Source organism: Electrona antarctica (assembly GCF_951216825.1).
Source record: "Electrona antarctica genome assembly, chromosome: 5".
In the NCBI taxonomy this organism is placed as follows: domain Eukaryota; kingdom Metazoa; phylum Chordata; class Actinopteri; order Myctophiformes; family Myctophidae; genus Electrona; species Electrona antarctica.
Genome location: NC_136810.1, coordinates 52,493,492 through 52,515,530, shown reverse-complemented (window position 1 = coordinate 52,515,530; position 22,039 = coordinate 52,493,492). Strand labels below are relative to the sequence as shown.

At 41.0% G+C, this 22,039-nt stretch overlaps 1 protein-coding gene across 1 annotated transcript; it reads right to left on the bottom strand.

The window, feature by feature from the left end:
* Nucleotides 1-474: 474 nt before the first annotated feature.
* LOC306922994 (AT-rich interactive domain-containing protein 3B-like) lies at nt 475-21,432 on the bottom strand. The gene is made up of 9 exons (XM_079500927.1): nt 21,059-21,432; nt 19,720-20,406; nt 9,875-9,949; nt 9,533-9,605; nt 6,980-7,163; nt 6,267-6,514; nt 3,955-4,233; nt 3,526-3,615; nt 475-1,975 (listed from the first exon to the last, which is right to left on the bottom strand). Exons 1-9 carry the CDS (start codon nt 21,080-21,082, stop codon nt 1,830-1,832), a joined length of 1,806 nt encoding a protein of 601 aa, XP_079357053.1. The 5' UTR covers nt 21,083-21,432; the 3' UTR covers nt 475-1,829.
* Between the last annotated feature and the right edge of the window lie 607 nt (nt 21,433-22,039).

Here is a 22,039-nt window from a genome sequence, read left to right as displayed (position 1 = left end):
CCCGTCCAGAATGGGTTAATCACTCGGTAGCTAGGGTACATGTAAAACCTCTCTTCAAAAATAAACACAGTGAAAGCAACAAAATATCTATAGAATTCATTGCGTGGGAAATGGGATCCAGACAATTTCCCCTTGAAATGCGCTTCAAGCTCATTTAACACATTCTGATCTGAAATCAGATTCTAAAAATGTCTTCTACATCCTGACAGTTTTCTGAAAACGCTATGTTTCTATGTCAGTCGTTCTTCGATTTTTCAAAAATAGCAGACCTACAAGCTCGTAGCGCGCCACTCGGTGGCGTGCTATGGGCTTGTAGATCTGCTATTTTTCAAAAGCTAAAGCATAACATAATGCTGACACCAAAAGGGGTTCCCGCCGAAAATGGGTTATCCTGTCACGACTGATCAAGCTGCAGAGAGGATATGGAACAGAACCGATTTATAGATACTTCAGAAACAGACGAAGAGTCCTACATCACACATAAGACTTTTATTTTATATGGTCATGTCCAAACAGGAAATACAACAGGCAAACAAGACCAAAACAGACTCCGACATCAAACTTTTTTTTTTCTTTCTTTCTTCAGTGTCTAATATCACTGAGATGCCCGTTTTCCAGTGAGAGATATTACCTCTTGATTGTCCAAATATTCTTCAGCACAAATTAAGCAGATAAACAAATTGACACTCTGTGTTAAGTATCACATTGCATCGCCAGAGGAGTTGAGGTAGAATCGCTTCAATGTTCCAATTGTCAAAATGCTCTTCTGATCAAAAGGCTGAGGTCATTCAAGATACATTCTCTTAGCTTAAGTACAGTATATAACAGAACATTATAACAGACAGTAAACGGAGCAGCAATACAGCATGAAATAGAACATCAATCATATATGAGTTCACCCTGGTTGTTTTGAGCAGAAATTCCTGAGTAAGTTACTTTCCGACTTGGAAAGTCAAAATGAGGTAAGTGGTCCATCACTTCCATTCAAAAATGTGTTTTCTGCAGAAAGCTTGCATCTGCATTCCAATTAAAAATTGAGCAACTGACATGCAGGCTAATGAATGTTAAGGGAATCCTCCTCGGGCCCAGCCAAATCACTACAGCCAGTGTGAAATATGCATGGGGCTTGAGGGTTTTCCTAATTTTGCTCTGTCATTAATTTTCCAAAAATGCAAACCTTCAGCAAAACAGTCACAATTACACTGTATATCATACCATCCTGCTGCGTAAATATGGCTTGTTTTCACATACGGCCACTTTGTGTTCCATCTGGAAACAAACCAAATGGTTAAGGGTCGAGGTATATAAAAATGGCCAGAGGTATAACAAAACGAAGGCTTTTTTTGGTCTTCATCAGCTGCACGACACAGCTTATTTGTTCCATTTCTATGAATGATTTGACAAGTTGATGAGCTACATTGGTAGCTAGTTACATAGTTGCACTTAACAAAGCCCTTCCTTGACATGAATGTCACTACATTTTCAAAGTAGCTTCTATGAGGCACTACGGTAAACTTAACTGAGTCTACACTGGATTAATTCTGAAAATCCTGAGGTCATTTTACAGAGAACGGCACCACCGATTTACACTCCCATTCAGAACAAAACTTAAAAAAATTAAAACACTACAAAAAATATATATAAATGGTATATATCATATTGCTGAATGAGTAACACGTGATTTCTCCAAATTAATGCAATGCTTATGAGCATCTTATTGGGAGGTGTTGGTGTTGTAACAGTAAATCAAAGATTATCTGATGATGATAATAAAAAATAATAATATAATAATAATATTAGGGGGATGTACACGACTCAACGGAGGAGTCTTAATTTGGTTCCTTTGAGGAAGAGGAGGATGAGGACAAGGGGCTGTGTGCAGTGGAGAGGGCGGTGAAACCACTGGTCCCGGCAGGGGTTATGTTGTGTGACGACGCCACGGGAGCTGAAGAAGGCCTCTGGGCAAACAGCATTCCTAAAGAGAGAAAAATAGTTTGGGTGTTCAATACAGGAGGAGAGGTGCAGCAGCATGAATCCTAAAGTTAAACATACACCAAGTAATAAGCGAAAAAGCTGCCATTCTAGTCTCTCCAGGCCATAATAATGCATGGATTAGAGTATTATGTGACCTAACCCATTTTGACCTGAGATCAGATTATAAAAATGTCTTCTACATCCCGACAGTTTTCTGAAAAAGCTATGTTTCTATGTCAGTGGTTCTTCGATTTTTCAAAAATAGCAGACCTACAAGCTCGTAGCGCGCCACTCGGTGGCGCGCTACGAGCTTGTAGATCTGCTATTTTTCAATAGCTAAAGCATAACATAATGCTAACACCAAAAGGGGTTTCCGCCCAAAATGGGCTAATGTACTGAAATTGGCAAATGTCATGACCTTTTTACAAAGAGGCCATTCTTAGTGTGTGTGTGTGTGTGTGTCTTAACTCCAGAGAAATGTGAAATTACATATTGAAAAACAGCTTCAAAGTTATGACTTATGGCAATTAAGTAATTGACGTGGACATATTGCAAATCAAAAGCAGCCCACAATGTTCATGTTTTAATAACAGAATACCACACTGAATATTTTAGTTATTTTTATACTAGTACAATCTTATATGCCTAGGTGTTGGTGACAGTTGACACACCTCGTTAGCCAGTCATTAAATGCCATGCTGGCATGTATCACCATTAATCTGTCCGTTTAGACATCATGTTTCAATTATTTTGTGGCCTACTTTTGTACCACCTGTGGACTAAATTCTACAAAAAGTGCCGAAGGCACTTCTTACCCTCTTTTCATTTAGCCTAGGTGTTTCAGTGTTCCTGCATTGAATTAACTAGTTCAAAAAGGTGCGGTCAATGGACTCAAATAAACTCAGCAACAAAAGTTCGGAAACTTAACTTTGGTCCATTATTTCTCCACTTTAATAATACCATTATATTGTATTGTATTTTATTTTATCATTTTAATCGTTGATTAGTCACCTTATGGTATAGATTGTAAGGATTGTGTGTTCGTGGAATGAGCAACACAGCTAAACGTGTGGGTAGCGCCTTGTGTTATCATTTTAGCCTTGATGTCTTACTGTACCATGTGGTGTTTACATTTCTAAAAATTCAATCAATCAAAAACTGGAGAAAGCCAAGGCCACAGCAGAATGTTGCGCATGTCATTTTAGGGGAACATTGTTGTGAGCTTGTACATCAGCTATTTCCAGCAAAGAGTTTTCCCCCGGTCAGCGAAGTATATACAATAGGGTTTAACCCATTGAGACCTGGAACGCATCCATGTCACGTTAGCGTTTTAAACATTATGTTATAATTTAGCTATTGAAAAATAGCAGATCTACAAGCTCATAGCGCGCCACCGAGTGGCGCGCTATGAACTTGTAGGTCTGCTATTTTTGAAAAATCGTTAAAATGTGCCTCAAATATCTCCGAAAATTGTCATGATTTAGAAAACTTTTTTTTTAATTTCGACGTCAGGCCTGAATGGGTTAAGTGGTTAACCCTGCAATTTCTCACCTTTGTAAAGAGTCCCATTGACTTCCACTGATACACTGATGCTGGCCGCTCCATTGGTCGAGATGCTCAGAGACAAGTCCTGTTTGCTCTCTGTGGAAGGAAAAAAAGTCATTATAATAACTTAAAGTTCATTTGTTGATGTTCAGTAGAAACTCCAAAGTCATTAAAACGAATTGATGAAAGAACGATGCGCAAGTTACAGGTATAGTGGACGATAAAAACAATGGAGCAAAAATACAAACGATAGCACACACTGTGTTGCAAGCCTGTAGATTTGCTACTGTCGCCGAATTTTCGTCTATCTTTACCCATTACGAAATAGAATAGGGGTGCTAGGGTTCATGTGGTAAAAGTAGGACATGACAAGCTGAGGAAAACACTCCCATCACGGATGATTTGACATTATTAGGAGTAATGTGTTTGCTCTACCTTGGCCATTGTTCAGTTTGAGGTTCATGGGGTTGAAGTGAGAGGCCATGGCCAGTAGGTTCTGCTGCAAGGCCTGCTGCATGATGAAGCGCTGCTGCTCTTCCGCAAGCCGTGCCATCTTCCTCTCTGGACCCTCGGCCGCCATGCCGGCCCCCCTCTCCAGTTTCTCCCGGAGTTGCTCCAAGGTGACGGCTTGGGCCAGCTGCTGCTGCTGCTGCCCCAGTGCCAGAGCCATGGCACTGGGCAGCCCACCGAGCCGCATGGGAGTGGAGGTCTCATCTGATCAAAAGATACAAGAAAATGTTGAGGACTAATGTTGCGTTCACACAAGGCATCGGCAAAGATCACAGCATATTTGTCGCGTTGTTGCTCACACGGTCGTTGACGTCATCAAGCGTGCGACCGTAGTGATGTGTGTCGGAGGCACACATCAGCTAAGCTGGGTTCATCTGGAAGTTGAACCCAGTTTAGCTTCAATTTGTAGCTTTGTATCTTTTGCCACAGCTACAAACATCGGATGTAGCTTTGCTTTGCATCTTCATGTTGCTGGCTTCCATTGACAATAGGGACTTTAAGCAACGACGGCTACGGCAGTCCGCTCCGGCAACCAGAAATGGATCGATAGATAAACCTGCTTGCCGTCGCAGCCCTTCCTACTACGGCAGAACCTACACTTCCACGTAGTGTCTACAACGCCATGTCATAACCATGTTGAAATAAACTGTCATACACTGATTGCTCCATCACCTCTCTCTTCTGCTGTGTAATGTGTTGGCATGCTCTGAATGAAGAAATAACACTAATTCAATATGTCATAATAACCATGTAACTATTAAAACTGTTTTAGAATAACACAAATTGCTCCTTCCTCTTTCCACTGCTGATCATGTCCAGCGCATGTAAGAAGCAAGTGTGAACGCAGCATTAAAGGGATAGTTCACCATTTTTTAACTTAAGTTGTATGAAATACTTGCCATTAATATAGTGGTTGCAAGTTGCAACTGTATTAATTGATTGCCTGAGTCCCGTGGTGGGAGCTCTGCTGTTTTTGGTGAATATGTTTTTTTTATATTTGAAAAAAATGTTGGGCTAATTTACTTTTACTGCGTGGCCCCCTGTGCCCCCCACAAAATGACCGGAACTACTTAATATTTAACCAAAACCAGAGCAGAACTCCCACCACAGGACTCCGGCAATCAATGAATACAGTTGCAACCACTATATTAATGGCAAGCATTTCATACAGCTTAAATTAAAAGAAATCTGAACTATCCCTTTAAGCTGCAATACAGACATTTTACGGAGAGAGGTGATTGCAGTTCAAAAACAGGGATTCGAACCTAGAGGAGACCAAACATCTACCACTCATCTAAGAGGGAATCCTTACATATTCTGTGCATATTCTTCAAAATGTAATTTCACATAATCACCTCATCATCGTGTGGACACTTCCACATTTTGTGGAGAAATATGCAGAATAGAAATCATGTATTTTGCCGCAATATATTGATCTCCACGATTTAGGTTCCCAACATCAATCATTCATGGCTTGGGCACTGGTCTAGTTCCTTAAAACAAACACCAGAGGGCGCAAGTCTCCCACATTCGTTTTGTTTGGTCATCACAAGCTAGTCATATAATTTGGCCAGTGATGTTTTGGCACCAGATATTATATTTATAATAGCTCAACACTGTGAATAAGTGTTTTTAACTATGCGAAAATAGGATGCGATTCAGGTTTTGCTTAAAACTTCTGTCCATCCAATCTTTAACCCATTTAGGACTGAGGATTAATTTAAAAAAAAAAAGTAGTCTTCTAAATCCTAAAAGTTTTCTGAAAACCCATGTTTTTCAAGGACCCACATAATTATCTGTATTTGGCTGCGGACCCCCATCTGAAAATGTGTTGATTCAGGGACGTCCCAGAAGCAAATATTTGAAAAATTAAAAAACGTTCACTGTGAAAGAATATATATTCAATGATTTGCGCCACATTTTCACGATTTTTCAAAAAATAGCAGATCTACAAGCTCGTAGCCACGGCGCTACGAGCTTGTAGATCTGCTATTTTTCAATAGCTACAGTAGAACATAATCCTTAAAACACCAAAGGGGTTCCCGCCCAGAATGGGTTAATGTAGTATAAAGATGTCAAATTAATGTTTCCGAAAACAAACAAAGGACACTTATTTTAATACAAATCTCCTCACTCACTCACACACACACACACACACACACACACACACACACACACAACCACCCACACACACACACACACACAACCACCCACACACGGACGGGACGGACACCCACCTGTGGTTCTCTTGAGAGAGGGTCTGTGTGATGAATTCAGCCCATTGTGACCCGGCGGGGTGTGCATCTTGGGAGAGGCCAGCAGGCTGTGTGGAGCCGTGGTGGGGGAGGCAGAGAAGCGATACAGGCTGTTGCTGTAGCTGGGGCGTCGGCCCTCCCTGCGGTTGCTGTCGATGGCGGCCTGCAGCTCGCCCAGGGAGCTCAGGCCTTTCTGTTCACATTCAAAGGCATACAGGTACTTCATATACCTAAAAACAAAAAAGGTGGAAAGGGGGGGAAATACATCAATATTGAGCTGCCAACAGAGAACCATTTAAAACTTTCAAAATATTAAAAAGGTCATTGTATTCTTCAAAAGAAATGGAAATTTGTTTTTAATAAAGTTGAATAAATACATTCTAATGATGCATTATATATATATACACACACACACTGGCATTTGTATCGATTATGTAATTATGTATTAATTTATTTTGTTTGTTGTTATTACTACCATGTTAATGTTTCAGTTATTTCAGAGAGATTTGTCCAAATTTGTGCAGGTCTAGCTAGCCCAAAGTTTATGACGAGAGCAAAGAAAAGTGGTCAGTAATAAAAAATATAAAGTATAAAAAGATTTATTTAGCGGTTTCTTATATTGTGAAACATGTACTTTTTCATGGCTAATTATGATGGCATTAATGAAACAGTGGAGTTATAAAGAAGACACCCACTGTGTGCGGAGGGTGAAGGCGGCGCTGGTGATGGAGGTTGGGAGGTTGAGTCCTCTGGTGATCTCTCTCCAGATCTTCTTGTTGATGACCTCCACCAGGCCTCCTTTCTCCGTCACCAGCTTGTACAGCCTGTACAGGTCCAGGATCTGCTTGGCCATGATGGGAATACGGTTCACAGGAGTTCCTGAATGAAAAAAGGGTGGGTGGGGGGGGGTACATTGCTCAGCTCCAATTGATTGATTTCGTCTATTTTACAGTCCTCGTGTTTAAACCATTTAGACCGGACGTCGAAATAAATAAATAAAAAGTCTTCTAAAATCTAAATCGTGACAATTTTCTGAAAAACCTCATGTTTCTATATCAGTGGTTCTCAATATTTCATGTCAAGGACCCCAAAAATTATATGTAATTGGCCGCTGACCGCCATCTGATAATAAGACCTCCCAGAAGCAAAGATTTTAGTTAAAAAAAATCAAATTGTTATTAGAACTGAAAATGAATTTTCTGTATAATAAAAAGCTGGAGAGACATGGAGGCTCCCGTTACTGAATAACACTCTATACTAGTAATGAGTACTGTAGAGCTTTTTAACACTTATTTTAACCAAAGAAAATAACCTACCCTACCTTTAAACCCTATATATACTTTGTAGGCCCCCCAGGGGTCTACTTGGCTGCGTCCTGTTTTTCTTCTAATCTACAGCAAATCTCTTCTCCGAAAATAGCCAACCTACAAGCTCACAATGTGCTGTGACGTGTAGTGTCGCGACCCTGTGTAGAATGACTATCTATTTTCACAGAATATTTGCATATTATGAAACCCAGAATTCAGCAGGTTCAAGTGGTCACGACAGCAGAAGAGCATTCGGACACGTCACATGGCACAACGATACATTATGTAATGCTTCCCCGCATGGCTGTAGTTGTGAGCGTGTGTGGGTGAGAGACGGGGGAAGGAGGCTTGTGGAGCTACATTTATAAGCACTCAATAAATAATATATATAGCAAGCAGCTATAAGACGGGGTCAAGCCCAAAAAGAGAAAAAAAAGATATACGCAATATACAAAATGAGCTATATAAACATTGATGACTGAAATTATTTAACAAGTAATAAAAAAATAAAAATCACACGTGTGTGAAGTGATCATACATCATCACATTCCGTGCTCAGCCAATCAAATCATCACAAATGGGCTTTCCCATGTGGGTTATAATTAGATTCTACCCAGGCCCTATAAGTCAGCCCGAACCTGCTCATTGCTGTGTGGTTGACATGGCCTACGCCATGTCAACTGTAGACTGGAGATGTCAGTTTTTTTTGTTACGCTGATTGGCTGAAGGGGTTGTTTGTTTGTCAACACTGTAGTGCCACAACCAGTCAGACTCCATTTGCATGCATGGAATTGCGATGTCTTTGACTCATCGAGATATCTAAAGGTCAAAGGTCTTTTGACGAATAAGTGTGAGCTTCAGTCCCTGAGGGATCCTCACAGCCCTCTAGCATACTGCTGAATTTCATGAAAAACTATAGCAAGCTAACTGTACATGCTGTCCTGTATGTGTATTTGTGCTATAAGTTATGTTGCACATATGCGTTTTTGTACTGTGTACTTGGCACTGTATGTAATGTTGTGTAATTGTGTGTATAGGACCCCGTCTAAAACGAGATTCTGCATCTCAAGGGGCCATCCTCCCAATACAATTCGGACAAATTCTGATGGCACAGAACTGCCAAAATGGTGGAATTTTCACGAAAACAAAAGGGGTCAAGCCCAAAACATAGTGTATGTCTGTCTGTCTGTCTGTCTGTATGTAATGTTAGTATGTATATGTATGTATGCAATTGCATGCATGCATGTGGTTGTCCACCTGTGGGTTGGAGTCTAAGATTAAGTCAAGCGGTGCAGAGAGTGTAATCTGTGCGGATGAATGTTGCTAATGAAGCTCATTTCAGATGGCTGGGGGAGGGGATAAATCTACACAGTTCTGCTCTGTTATCACTTTGCTTTTTAGAGTTGGGGGAGGGTTTGGCCTTTAGGACCAGTTTGCCAGAGCAAGAACTGACAGCTTATTCCACCAACCCTACGATAAAGCCAATTAATGAGGGGTGGGCAACATAAGTTGGAGGAATAAGATTACTTCTTACTTAAGATGAACACACACACACACACACACACACACACACACACACACACACACACACACACACACACACACACACACACACACACACACACACACACACACACACACACACACACACACACACACACACACACACACACACACACACACACACACACACACACACACACACACACACACACACACACACACACACACACACACACACACACACCTCTGCCCAGCAACAAATGCTTTTGATAGCCTTTCTGTTATGAGTAGAGGTCTTATTAAGTGTGTCATGTGGAGAAGAGGGAGGGTTGGACTACATGATAACATGTTTGTTGGTTAATCAATGACAGCAACATATTTCAGATGCAAATGTCTACAACAGTGCAAGTAGTCCATGGGCCTCGTTTTGTGACATACCTCGTTTTTGCATAAAGATGAACAGCTCATCCAGAAACTCCTTCCGATTTGGGTCGCTGTCCAGTTCATAAAGCTAAAATGTAAGAATTAGTGTCAGTGACAAGCTAAACAAGTTTCAAGTAGTCTACTAGGTATATATTCATCTGGGAGTTTGGTCATCATAATATTGTGATATAGCTTAAATGTGGTCTTTTCCTTGTCAATGGTCATCATATCCACATAAATGATAAGTTTCTAAAAAAAAAATCTAATAAGACAAATATCATCTATTCACTACCTCCCAGCCCTACTGTCTACTCATTTCAGACATTTTTGTTTCCATGCAATCAAGACACAACTGACCTTGGCAAAGTCTCTGGATGGTTCACCCTTTGCTTTTCCACCTTCAGGTTCCTCTGTCCAGCCTCCACTTGCCTTCTGTAAACAGACAATTTAAGACATTCAGTTGGTGTACTGTACACTACTCTCATCCAGTGTCTTACACCAGGGGTTCTCAACGTTTTTGACCGGGGACACGCGGTCAAAAACGCTTTGGCAACGTCTCGGGACACCCGCCCCGCCCACTCCCGACCCCCAATATAAATTGACTGCTACAATAACCTTAATAATAGAGACAATACACCATAAATACATACTGAAACCAGATATAATCATTAGGGAAGGTGTATGCATGTACTATGTGTACTATATGTAAACTCTTCATTTCCATTTTCCAGCCATTCAGTTGCATACATCTTTTTTTTTAATTTTATTTGGGGACCCCCCAAAATAATTTGGCGGCCCGAGGGGTTGAGAACCCCTGTTTTACACAACACTGGATTGCAGAATAAACTTCAATTCCTAGTGCATCAATATCACAAAGATAGAAAGGACATGGAGAAATTGACAACAAGCCACCTTCTAACAGTTCCCTGTTGCTGCCAACTCCCACTGTGGGCCTTGGATGGGAGTAGAGTAACCATGTGCCCAACATACAGTTGGAGGCCATCGATATTGTCCTTTTCTTTTTGCTGAGGTTTGCGTGATCTGCGCAAAACCCCTTTTGGTGTTTTAAACATTATGTTATAATTTAGCTATTGAAAAATAGCAGATCTACAAGCTCATAGGTCTGCTTGTAGGTCTGCTATTTTTGAAAAATCGTGAAAATATTTATTTCAGAAAACTGGAGGATTTAGAAGGATTTTTAAAGCTTTTGAGGTCAGGCCTAAATGGGTCAAATGATAAGGGACAATATCGGTGGCACCCAACTGTACGCTACTTCTTGACAGTTTGTTCTGTTATTAGACCTCGCAGCCTTTGTCTTTGCCATTTGCACAAACTTCGAATGCAACCTATTGCGTCACATTCTGTGTATGTTTGAACGTGCTCCGTCTATGGAGGCGATAGGCTACTCATGTTTACATTGACCCCCACTCCAGGTTTACTATTGCAAAGCCCTCCTTGCTTGGTGGTCTCACTGAAACCACTACAACTGATACAGAATGCAAGACCTGATCTTCAACCTTTCGAAAACTGTTCTCCATATCCATTATCTGCATTCCCTCATTAACTGGTTTCTGCCTGCATCAAATTCCAAACACTGGTGATTACCTACAAGCCAATCAAGAGCATGGCACTCCCTGCCTTCAGGACATTATCCACCCATTTCCAAATGCTTTGATCAGCTAAACACAGTATATATATATATATATATATGGCCCTACATTGCCTACCACACCCGGGCCGACTCTCCAAGCCTCTTCACCCGTCTAGTAGCCTGTGGAATGACCCTCCCCCCAGTCAGAACTAGAGACCCACACCCCTCCACCTCACCGCCCGTATTTGATAGATGCTAGTTACACTATGCAGGTGTATGTTGGTTACTTATTCATGCTGTGCAATACATGCTTTCAACACATACTAGGTTTAATGTTTACCTGGTATTCTAGTTACTTTTAGCACTTCATTGTTTTCCCCGACGCCATTTACCTGAACATTTACCCTGCTTGCCGACTATGGAGAACCACTACTACAATCTTGCACTCTGTAAGTTGCTCTGGATAGTGAGTCTGCTAAATGCATACATTGTAATGATTAACTAATAATAATAAACTTTATTTGTACAGCACCTGTCACACATAGGATACTACTTTGCAGTATTAAGAAAATCCAATACAAAACAATGTAAAAATAGACTACTACAAGTATGAACGTTCATTTCACCGTGAAACAGCTTACATGCAGTTTGTGTAATTAAAATGTTATTTTTTCACTCAAGGACAATGGACAGTAAAGTCCTCGCTAAGCTGTTTACACCCATATTTTGGGTGTAAAGGAATTTTCGAAGTTTCCCACGTTAGTAGTATTAGAATAAGGCATTCTAATGACATACAGCAAACTTTGGTCCCATCATGCAAGTCTGCATTCGAGCAGACTTAAGACCGGCCCTCCGCACAAGTCACAGACAAAAAATGATTACAGAATCAGACTACCAACATGGCAAGTTTGAAAATTTTCATATAATCTTCCAATAGCAGATCTACAAGCTCACAGCGCGTCGCAGCATGCCGTGTTGTGAGCTTGTAGATGCACTATTTTCAGAGCACAAACCCGGGGCAACCATGCATAAAATGACCTCTTCTCCTCTAACATTTCGCTAGTTTTAATCCGTTAGTCATAGTTTTAGTCATCATAGCGGCCTTTTTAATTTGTTTATATTTTGTTTTCATCAGTTAAAAAAAAGGTAGTCGACGAACATTTTTCGTCATAGCTTTAGTTGACATCAACACTGACCGTAAGGAATCTGCGCTTCCCACCTGTTCTGTCTGAACCTGTTCCCTCTCCCAACAGTAAAAAACAGTAAGTCACTGTCACGCTGGAGGGGTGAACAGCTGGTCAACGTGAGGATCACTCTGGTGTAGTTGCACTAGTGTAAACCACTGTTTCACAAACAGAGGGTCGGGGCCCATTTGTGTGTCGCAGACCATTTTTTATGGATCACGAGTAAAAAATATATCCGCTTTTATTTAGTTTCCCACATTTAACGATTTTTCCCCCAAAACTTTAAACATTTTTCAAAAGAATTTCAAAAATACAATGACGAAAAATTCTATTCATAGACAAAGGATAATAAAAAAACAGGCTCACAACACCTGAGCTTGTAGATCGGTTATTTTCACTAGTTTGGGTCCCAAGGGAGCCATCAAATTTCTCTTTTGGTTCTCAGCTGAAAACTGCTGGAACCAATGGTGTAAAAGCTCTACTGCTCGTGTATGCAGAAATACATTCGGGACGAGACGCCAATTGAACCCCAAGCACAGTAAAAAAAAATATATATATATATCACAAGTGAAGTGAGGGGCGCTCTTATCACCATACATCAGCCAATCAAATCATCACATTCCGTGCTACAGACACACACAAAGCTGTGCATAGGAGGGGCTAGCCTAGCACCCCTCAAAAAAAAAAGAGTATTAATGAAAAGCACTCATTACACAGTTTAACATGAGACACTATCCCTCCCTTTCTAACCCCGTCCCGTGCACATCCTATGTGACAGTTTAAGGTTAAAGAATGTGATGGGAGAGCAGTGGGAGACCAGTGTGTGTAACAGAGTGGAAGGAGCCTGCTGAGACGCATTGTAATGTCCAGTCTAATGCCTGTTACACATTATACAACGTTTAGTCAGACAGCATGTCGCATTTGAGGATTGCAGTGCCTGAATCACACTCATCTTTCTGCCTTGACCACATTGGTGTCTCATATTTTTTGCACATACATTTAATTTTGAGGGACGCTAGGCTAGCCCCTCCTATGTCCAGCTTTTAGTGTGTGTGTAAACACAAACTGAAACAAACTGAAATAAACTATTCATTCATTTTCATTTCATTTCATTCAAACTTTGTCCCAACACAAACATTAAATGCCATTGATTATGAATGGCCAGTTGAGTGTTTGTGTAAGCACAAACATTAAAAGCTGGACATAGGATGCGATTGGCCGGAATGAGATGATGTATGATGATAAGAGTGCCCCTCACTTCACAAAGTTCACACCGTTGTGATTTTTTTTTAAACAATCTTGTTTCTTTTATTTTTGAGGGGCGCTAGCCCTCCTATGTGACATAGGATAGTGTGTGCACAAACTTTGTCCTACACAAACATTAAATTCCCATTGACAATGAATGGACAATTTTACATCATAGTGTAAACACAAACATTGATAAGTTGTATAGGAGGCTTTCAACTCTCAACTGTCAGTAAGAAGTCGGCGATGATGATGTATGTACGATAAGAGTGTGATTTTTTAATTACGAAATGGCTGATCTGCAAGCTCACAACTCATCATGGTGCACTGTGAGCTTTGAGATCAGTTATTTCTGCTATTTGTTGTATGATGACAAAGTATTCAGGGCATAAGAGGTTAAAGAATGTCTAACTAGGAGACGAGGCAACTAGTTATCTCAAGGGGGGCGACTAATTTAACGGTTCGATGATGACTTTTCACAACAAATCCAGCATCTATTGATGAATCAATAGATGCTGGATTTGTTGTTGAGAGCACCCTGGACGTCCCTCGATTTGGTAGCCAATCAACGTAGCACAAAACCGTGTAAGTAAACACAAATTGGGGAACATGCAACTACCATACTTGAGTTTGTGCTACTTCATTTGTTATAGCGTTTACCATCGCTTGCTTGGGCCTCACTCACACCTATACATCTAGCATACAACATTGTTGGATGCTAGATGTAAACAAAGGGTAAGTGTCATGGCCGCCCCAATGCATTTACAATGGAAGTCACATGGTTTGACACAACATTTTGTTGTATGGCTTTCGGCTGTGTTTCGACTGCCCCCCTCCCCCTCATACAACAAAAATGTTGTGTCAAACCATGTGACTCCCATTGGAAATGAATTGCGAGCTTGCATCAGTAAACAAGTCTCATGCATCAGCTATACAACAATCTGTTGTGACCGTGTGAGTGAAGCCTTGTACTGAGAAGGAAAAATAGTGAAGATTCATCACAAAACCTGGATCAGAGCACTTTGTTGGGTTGGTTGGCTGACAAAATCCTGTCTATTCAGAGAACTCATTGGCTGTTGTTGACCCTCATGGACAAGAGAGCCCGCCCCCGAGACTGTGGCAAGAAAAATCACACAGGTTTGATCTTGTCTGAAGGGTTTGATCAGCTGTTAACGCCGCTCTGACTGACTCACTGGGGGTGTCACACTTCAAACAACTGCAAACACAGGCTCCGTCTGTGATTTTCCATTAACGAGCTAAAATATTCCCATGTGCTGTTATATTAATATTAACATAAGAAAATAGGATGTTTAAAATAAAGCTAAGATTATGAAATACCTGGGAAGGTTTTGTAGCCTGCCCTGTACTTTTATGAGCAAGAAGTACTAAGTAGTCCCATAATGTAAGGATATGTTAAACTTGGGCTAACCTGCCTTTCTATTCTATTCTATTCTATTCGGAGCACATACGTCCATCTGTGGCCATTTATTCATAGAATATATTTGACCCGTTTATTGTTCTTCTCACATGCCACTTGCTGCATTGCGGTCAACGCTGAATAATAAATGTTTCTACTTGTTGCTTCAAAATTGAAGTCATTTATTTAGCTTCATACACTTCCCGCTATCATTCTTAGCGTCCGTCAATCTGAGCTCTAAAGACGTTATTCCATTTGCTAGATGGTTTATGGTGGTAACCTGATCAGACCCACTGGGGCTCATAATGATGCCATTTCAGTCCAGCTGCAATAAAGTACACTGGAACTAGCTAATAGAAGAATTGGCTTGCACTCTAATTCAAAGGCTGTTGTGCAGGCACCAGGCAGGCAGAACTCATTTCAAATGGCTGAAACTAGAATAGTCAGGCAGTCACAATATTGTTCCTCTGAAAAACACATTTGGTTATTAACCATGTATAATTAAACACACACCAACACTGGAGTGTTATACACCAAACAAACAAAAACAGTCACCCTGGTGATAGATTTGTTGACACATCAAATGGCTTGTGGCTTAGCCTTTCTAATAAAAGGCACTGCAACTGCCCCCCAGCAGCAGGCCTATTGACAGAGAGGGGAGATAAACATCCCGGTCTTTTGGTCATCAAGTGAGAATAAAAACCCTTCCCCCTCTTATTGATGAGCCAGGGAGACCTACTGTGGATCTATCAACAAAGAGGCTTCAGTTAATTGCTCGCAGCACATTCAGCAATCTAACCATGTGAGACCCAGATCATTTTCAGGGATCAGTTCAATTAGTTTGGGTTTGTAAAGAATAAAAAAATAAACATTTGATTTAGTGGGAATAGAAATAGAATATATGCTTAATAATTCAGTGGTCGGTTTATGCATATCTGGACTCACATAGTTAGATGGGGTAGTGCGTTGTGATCATTTATAAGTACACAAAAGTGCAATGCATCTTAACCAAAAGACATCTCATCTCCATGGTAGTTCTAATACACAACATTAAGTTAAGTAAAAGGATAAAAATGCTACCTCTGGTAATGAGCTACAGTGCAGCAGCTTGTCCAATGAAATTACCCCTCAGCACTTCAGTGGAACCACAGGGAGCATGACGTTTTTTTAATCCAAATTTAAGAGTCAAATAAAATGATCTGGCCCCCTGATGAGTCTTGGGCCGAGTTTCTACTGGCCCAGAGAGGGAATGAATGTGTTGCTGGGGGGCGTGAACAATGGATGTCCAGCAGATCAAATTGTTCAATATGTTTCTTTGTACAGTTCAAAGAGAAAGGATGTGAATTACAGTCAAATAAAAGAATGAGAGGTCATACCCACTCACAAATCTCAATGTAATAGCTTCTGTCAATCTATATTTAAGACAACTAGGAAAGAGAACTAGCGCAATGCTATAAATAGCTATGTTAACCTTAAATGTAAAGCCTTGGTCAGTCAAGTCATTACTGAGTTTGGTCAACAGCATTTCAAAAACACACTTATACGTATACATATTGTACATTTTAATGAACTGTAGGCCATGTGCTCCTGTTCTCGTTAAGGAGAACTCTGGCTAATTAAGACAAATATGCCTTAAAACATTATACTACTAGAACTAAAAATAAAAACACCTTAAAAAATGTATTTCTTCCATAAATAGAAAATCTTTCAACTGCTCCTGTTGCAAGTTGATGATGACATATGTCCATGTGTGGTCCAGCCATATGGAATATATGGAATGCACGTGCTAATAAAAAATATTTAAAATATTGCTTTGATGCTCATATTATCCTTAGGAAGTATTACATTGTTTTCATTAGCATACAGACTCCATACATTCCATAGGGCCTGACCATATGGACATATGACATCATCAACTTGTGACAGGAGCCGTTCCTATTGAAAGATTCTTTATTTTTAAAAGAAATACAATATTTAAGGTGTTTTTATTTTTTATTGTAGTTGTAGAGGGCAAGAATAATATTTTAAGGCATATAATTTGTCTTATTAGCCAGGGATCCTTTCAATACTATGGACCAGAGCTAGAACCAACGCCTTGTTGACATGGTCAAAGAGAGAATACTGATTGGTAGGGGGAGATACATGACGCAGCAAACACGGCTTCGCTGCCTGTTCTTTGCTAAATACTTTTCTACCCACAATTGTTATATAATAAAAAAACAGACTTGGTGCTGTACTGAAACAGATTGTGTTGCACATGGTTAAGGTTTTCTTTATGCCCAGTTTTGACCTGAAACAGACATTGTTGTTCCACTTGTTCTTCTATCCATGATATCCCTAAAAAAGGATGAGTAACGTTGTATTTGACTGCATTTCCTTAAGTTGTGAATGCATCGTGTGCTGTGGAGTGAGGAGTAAAACAGGGCATTCCCACAGCATTCCTAATAGCGGTGGAATCTATTGATTACTTGCAGCTGAGTCAAGCTACCATTAAGTGTTGCCAGGCAACAGCTAAATAATGCAAGGAGAACAAATGAGATACAGCTAGGTCAGCAGTGATTGGTTATTATGGATCTACAAGGGTTTAAATATCAAGGCAATGGGCAGATGTTTAAATGCCATGAATGTTGTGGTGGGGTTATAAACTATTAAGTACTGAAATGCTCATTGAAACTAATATTGTACACATGTTTTGATGCTTCCTTTTCCATTTAAAACTGTGAAAATTCTCCACAATCTATGAATACTTGAGTTATAATAAAAAAAACAGGCAATAACCCTTGACCAGATACTAGCAAACATAAAGGGGAAAAAGCCTACAAGATAAGATACAGTAAACTTTATTGGTTCATTTTGGTATAAGAACATGAAACGAACATTTTATTACTTAATAAAGTAATAAAAGTAACTCCTGCAGCACTGTATGCCTGTTGGTCATCCATCTCCATAAACTACTAAACTACCACAAGCTAACGCCGTAATTTCACTTTGATAGTGTGGATATTGGCCCCTTATATTGGCCCCTCAGGGGTCCTTTCATAGTTAAATGAACAATCCAAATTGTGTAGCTGCCTGCAGGACACTGAGATATACAGTAGACTATAGTACCACGGACACCACTGTCCTTCTGTCCGATTCCACTGGCCTCATTAATCACAATGTATAGAAGAGAGGCCAGGGTAGGGGTGACTCATACAGTACGACCAATCAGAGAAGCCTCCATATGAAAAGGGTAGCACACACACACACACACACACTTTGAGTACTAGACGTAGTACTGTATATCCACTGTAAGTTGGTCATTTATTCTCGACACGTGTCTCTTTTATTCTTTTCTCCTTGCTCTCTTCCCCCCCCCCCCCCCCTTCTTTTTATCTTCTCTTCCTGAAAACAACAATGGAGCTCGCACACAAAAGAATGTCACCCACTTCTTTACACCTGTAAATCACAATAAAGTTGATTCAGATTCCGATTGAGTGAGAAAAATCTCACTTGTGTAAAGTGAGGGGCGCTCTTATCATCATACATCACATTCCGTGCTCAGCCAATCGAATCATCACAAAAGTCATTCCGGCCAATCACTTTTGCCGTCATCACTTACTTTTCTGCCCTCACTTTTATCTTCAATGTGTACTTTGCTCAGCCAATGAAATCATCGCTATGGGGTGATCTGTGATCAGCAAATCACAAGCCAATGTTTGTGTTCACACACGCGGAAAGTTGGGCATAGGAGGGGCTAGCGCCCCTCAAAAAAAACTGCCTGTGTACCTCAACATACATAACGGCCCTGGTCGATTCAACATGTCATGTATGTAAAAACGGTGACGCCACGACTTTTGTTAACCTCAAATGATTCCTCTGAAGAGAGAGGTTTGGGTGGAGGCCAAGACCAATTAGCTCTGCCAAGTGCCAAGACATGTGTTCTCAAAATGAGGGACATAGTAAAACGGTAAAGCCCGGCTGAAGGAGCCAAGGAGGTAACTTGAGTTGAACACCCATGCTGTCGGGCTCTGCGCCAAATTGCCACACTCCTTCCTCCACATGTGGGCCTGAATGTTAGAAGCCATGTGCAGGAATCCCAGCAGGGACAAGTAAACACTGAGATCACACACACACAGAGATATACTAGAAATGACCTTTCTCTTCATGTAAATAAGATGGGACGATATATTGACTTGAGTTGTATTTTTAGTCTGAAATGGCATGAGAAGGGGGATGGTGGTATTACAACTTTGTGGCTTTGATATACCTGTAGTTGGCAAATAAGCTTGAGACAATTTAGATGCTTTTTTTTTTTGCTTTGTTTACATATGACGTAAGTTCTCCCTTCAATGTCAATGTTGTTGAATGTTTTGATGATTAATTTATGTCATATTTAGAGGAATTATCAGCTCCTATCATCATACATCATCTCATACTGGCCAATCAAAAATAGACACTATGCTGATTTGCTCAGACACTATGATGTAAAAATCGACACTAATAGGTCTAGCGACCCTCAAAGATCACACCCGTGTGAAGTGAGGGGCGCTCTTGTCGGGGTGACCGGGCCGGCTCAGGCACCTTTGCTCTGGAACTCCCTGCCCTTGGCTCTTAGGCTAGCAGAGTCAGTGTCTTCTTTTAAAACACACCTGTATGCCAAGTGTTTTTCCTAATATTGTTTAATTGTTTTGACCTGTTATTTTTTCTGATGTCTTTGTTTTGTATGATTATTGTTTTATAACCTGTCTGTAATGCACTTTGTAAAGTATATGTTTGGACTTACTTGTTGTTTAAGCACCTCATCGTAGCCCCAGTCAGCGAGACCACCAGGCGATGCAAAGGATTGTTGGCCCACCGGAGAGGGCAGGTCATTCTCTTCTGGCTCCTGTTTCACGGAGACCGGCTCCTGCTTCACAGTGGCTGGAGGAGATGTGGTCAGTTGCTTTGCAGGTGAGGCGGTGGCCGAGGAGGGATAAGGAGGAAGGGAGAAGCGGGGTTCAGGAACCTGAGGCTGTCTAGGTATCATGGTGGCCTGATGATGAAGAAGCCTGTTCTCGTCTCCTTCCTCCATGTCGTCATCTTCGTCGTCATCCTCTGGAATTTCTTCGTCTTCATCCTCATCATCGTCGTCGTCGTAATCAAACTCTTGACCCATATTGCTGACATTGCCATCCATGGATTGTTGTCCCATTTGAGGAGTATTGCCATCGGCCCCTTTGCCCAGGAAGGTTGACTGTAGCCTGTATCCAGAGGCCTTAGCCGCAGCAGGCTGCTTGCTGAAAAGGAGCTGAGCTTGAAGGAGGTCCATACCCAGCTTGGCCTCCTGTTGCCTCTGAAGTTGCTCCATGCCCAGCTTGGCCTCCTGTTGCCTTTGGAGGTGCTCCATCACAGCCCCGAGTCTCAGTCCAACCGGGCCCCCCTGGTGGCACCCTGGTGGTCCTCCAATACCACTCTCCTGGGATAGGCTGGACTGTGGACAAGAAGAGAAGTGGGTTTATTTGTGGTCAAGCCATGGGCAAACAAAAGACATCCTGTAATCTAATTATGGACTCTCTCCCGTTTTATTAAAGTTGGCAAAATGGCCTAAAAATACAAAATATCTTGGGGAAATTTGGTTTGTATGCAAATAAATGTATTAGACATTTTCTAAATATGACCTCAAGAATACACACCGGCCTAAATAGCCTAAAGGTGAATACAATAACGATTCAAAAATAAGAATCTTAAGAATAATAACACAACTGGTGGCTGCGACGTTACATTAATTACTATACGATACGATTCTTCTGAATGTATTACGAAAACGAATGTACAACAGCATCCGTTAAGACGCTTTGTAAGTTCATGAAAGGTGAAAATCGAACAGTTAACGTTACATGTAGACTGCAGTAGCTAGGCCAAAATCTTCTTGAACGATAGTTCAAAAGAAAACATCAACAACTGATCAATACCAAAGTACCATAGATTCGTGTTCAGAAACATTATAAACTACTTGAACACATATGATCGAAAAGAAAACAACTATATTCCTCGTGAAGCTGCTAAACCAGTCCAACTTGGAGATTAATCGCCCCCTGGCTTTGTTACTGTAACAAACTCGATAGGAAACGTTGCCGACTCACCATTTGCGCCTTCGAATAATCCATCGCCGCCTCCTCTACTACGTAACTACAGCCAGGTATTACGAAAACTTGCCTTCTTTCCTCAAATCGAATCAATCGCGTTGCATGACCAAAAGTCTGTGGTACGCCGGATTCGTCCCTCGTCGATCAAATATCATAAAAGCTCAACAATGTGTGCCCGTGTGGGGGGAATGATCGAACGCCACTGTGGAGGAGAAGAAGTAGCCTAATAATGTCCGTGTTGCTTACCTCCCCTCGACTCGTCACTGACTCACACTGCGCATGGAAACTCAAACATCTCTCTCTGATTGTGTGACTGACTGGCATACACCCCCCAACCCCATGAATGAAAAGATCCGCCCAGTGTGTAGTAAAACGACAGTGGAAACAGGGGCCTTTCTTTTGTAAAGGCAGCCTTTCGAGTTTTACCTCCCGGGGCTTCACACACAGAGCCACTGTAGTAGTTTAGGCAGGGATCAAAGAAGGCCACATATTTTCACCCCCCAAAATATTACATTTCCGATTCCGATATAGCTAGTATTGGAGATATTGCGCTGATGATATTCAGAAAATACTACGTGTCAACCAGTAGGTGTCCTACTACTCATACCACCCAGGGTACACCAGGGTACAACATTTCTAGTGTATGAGTGTATGGTGAGACTACCTTCAACCACGCAGATGTGCTAATTCATTGTATTACTCGACCATAACGTTTTATTATTCAATAAGTTCCAACTGAGTGTGAACTGTGAACGTATAACCAAATTAACCCAGGGTCCATTTGCATTTGTAAAAGTAAGGGCATGGGCCACGTGGAGTTATACATCTGTAACGCTTTGATTGTTGTTATTAGGCTATTATGTATTAGAATAAAAATGCTTGTATGGTGGTCTAGCTGTCTGTTGTCTCACTGTTGCCTGTCTGTCTGTAGGCTAGTGTTTTCAATGCAATGCAGTTGTGGCAGGAGTGCAGAATGGA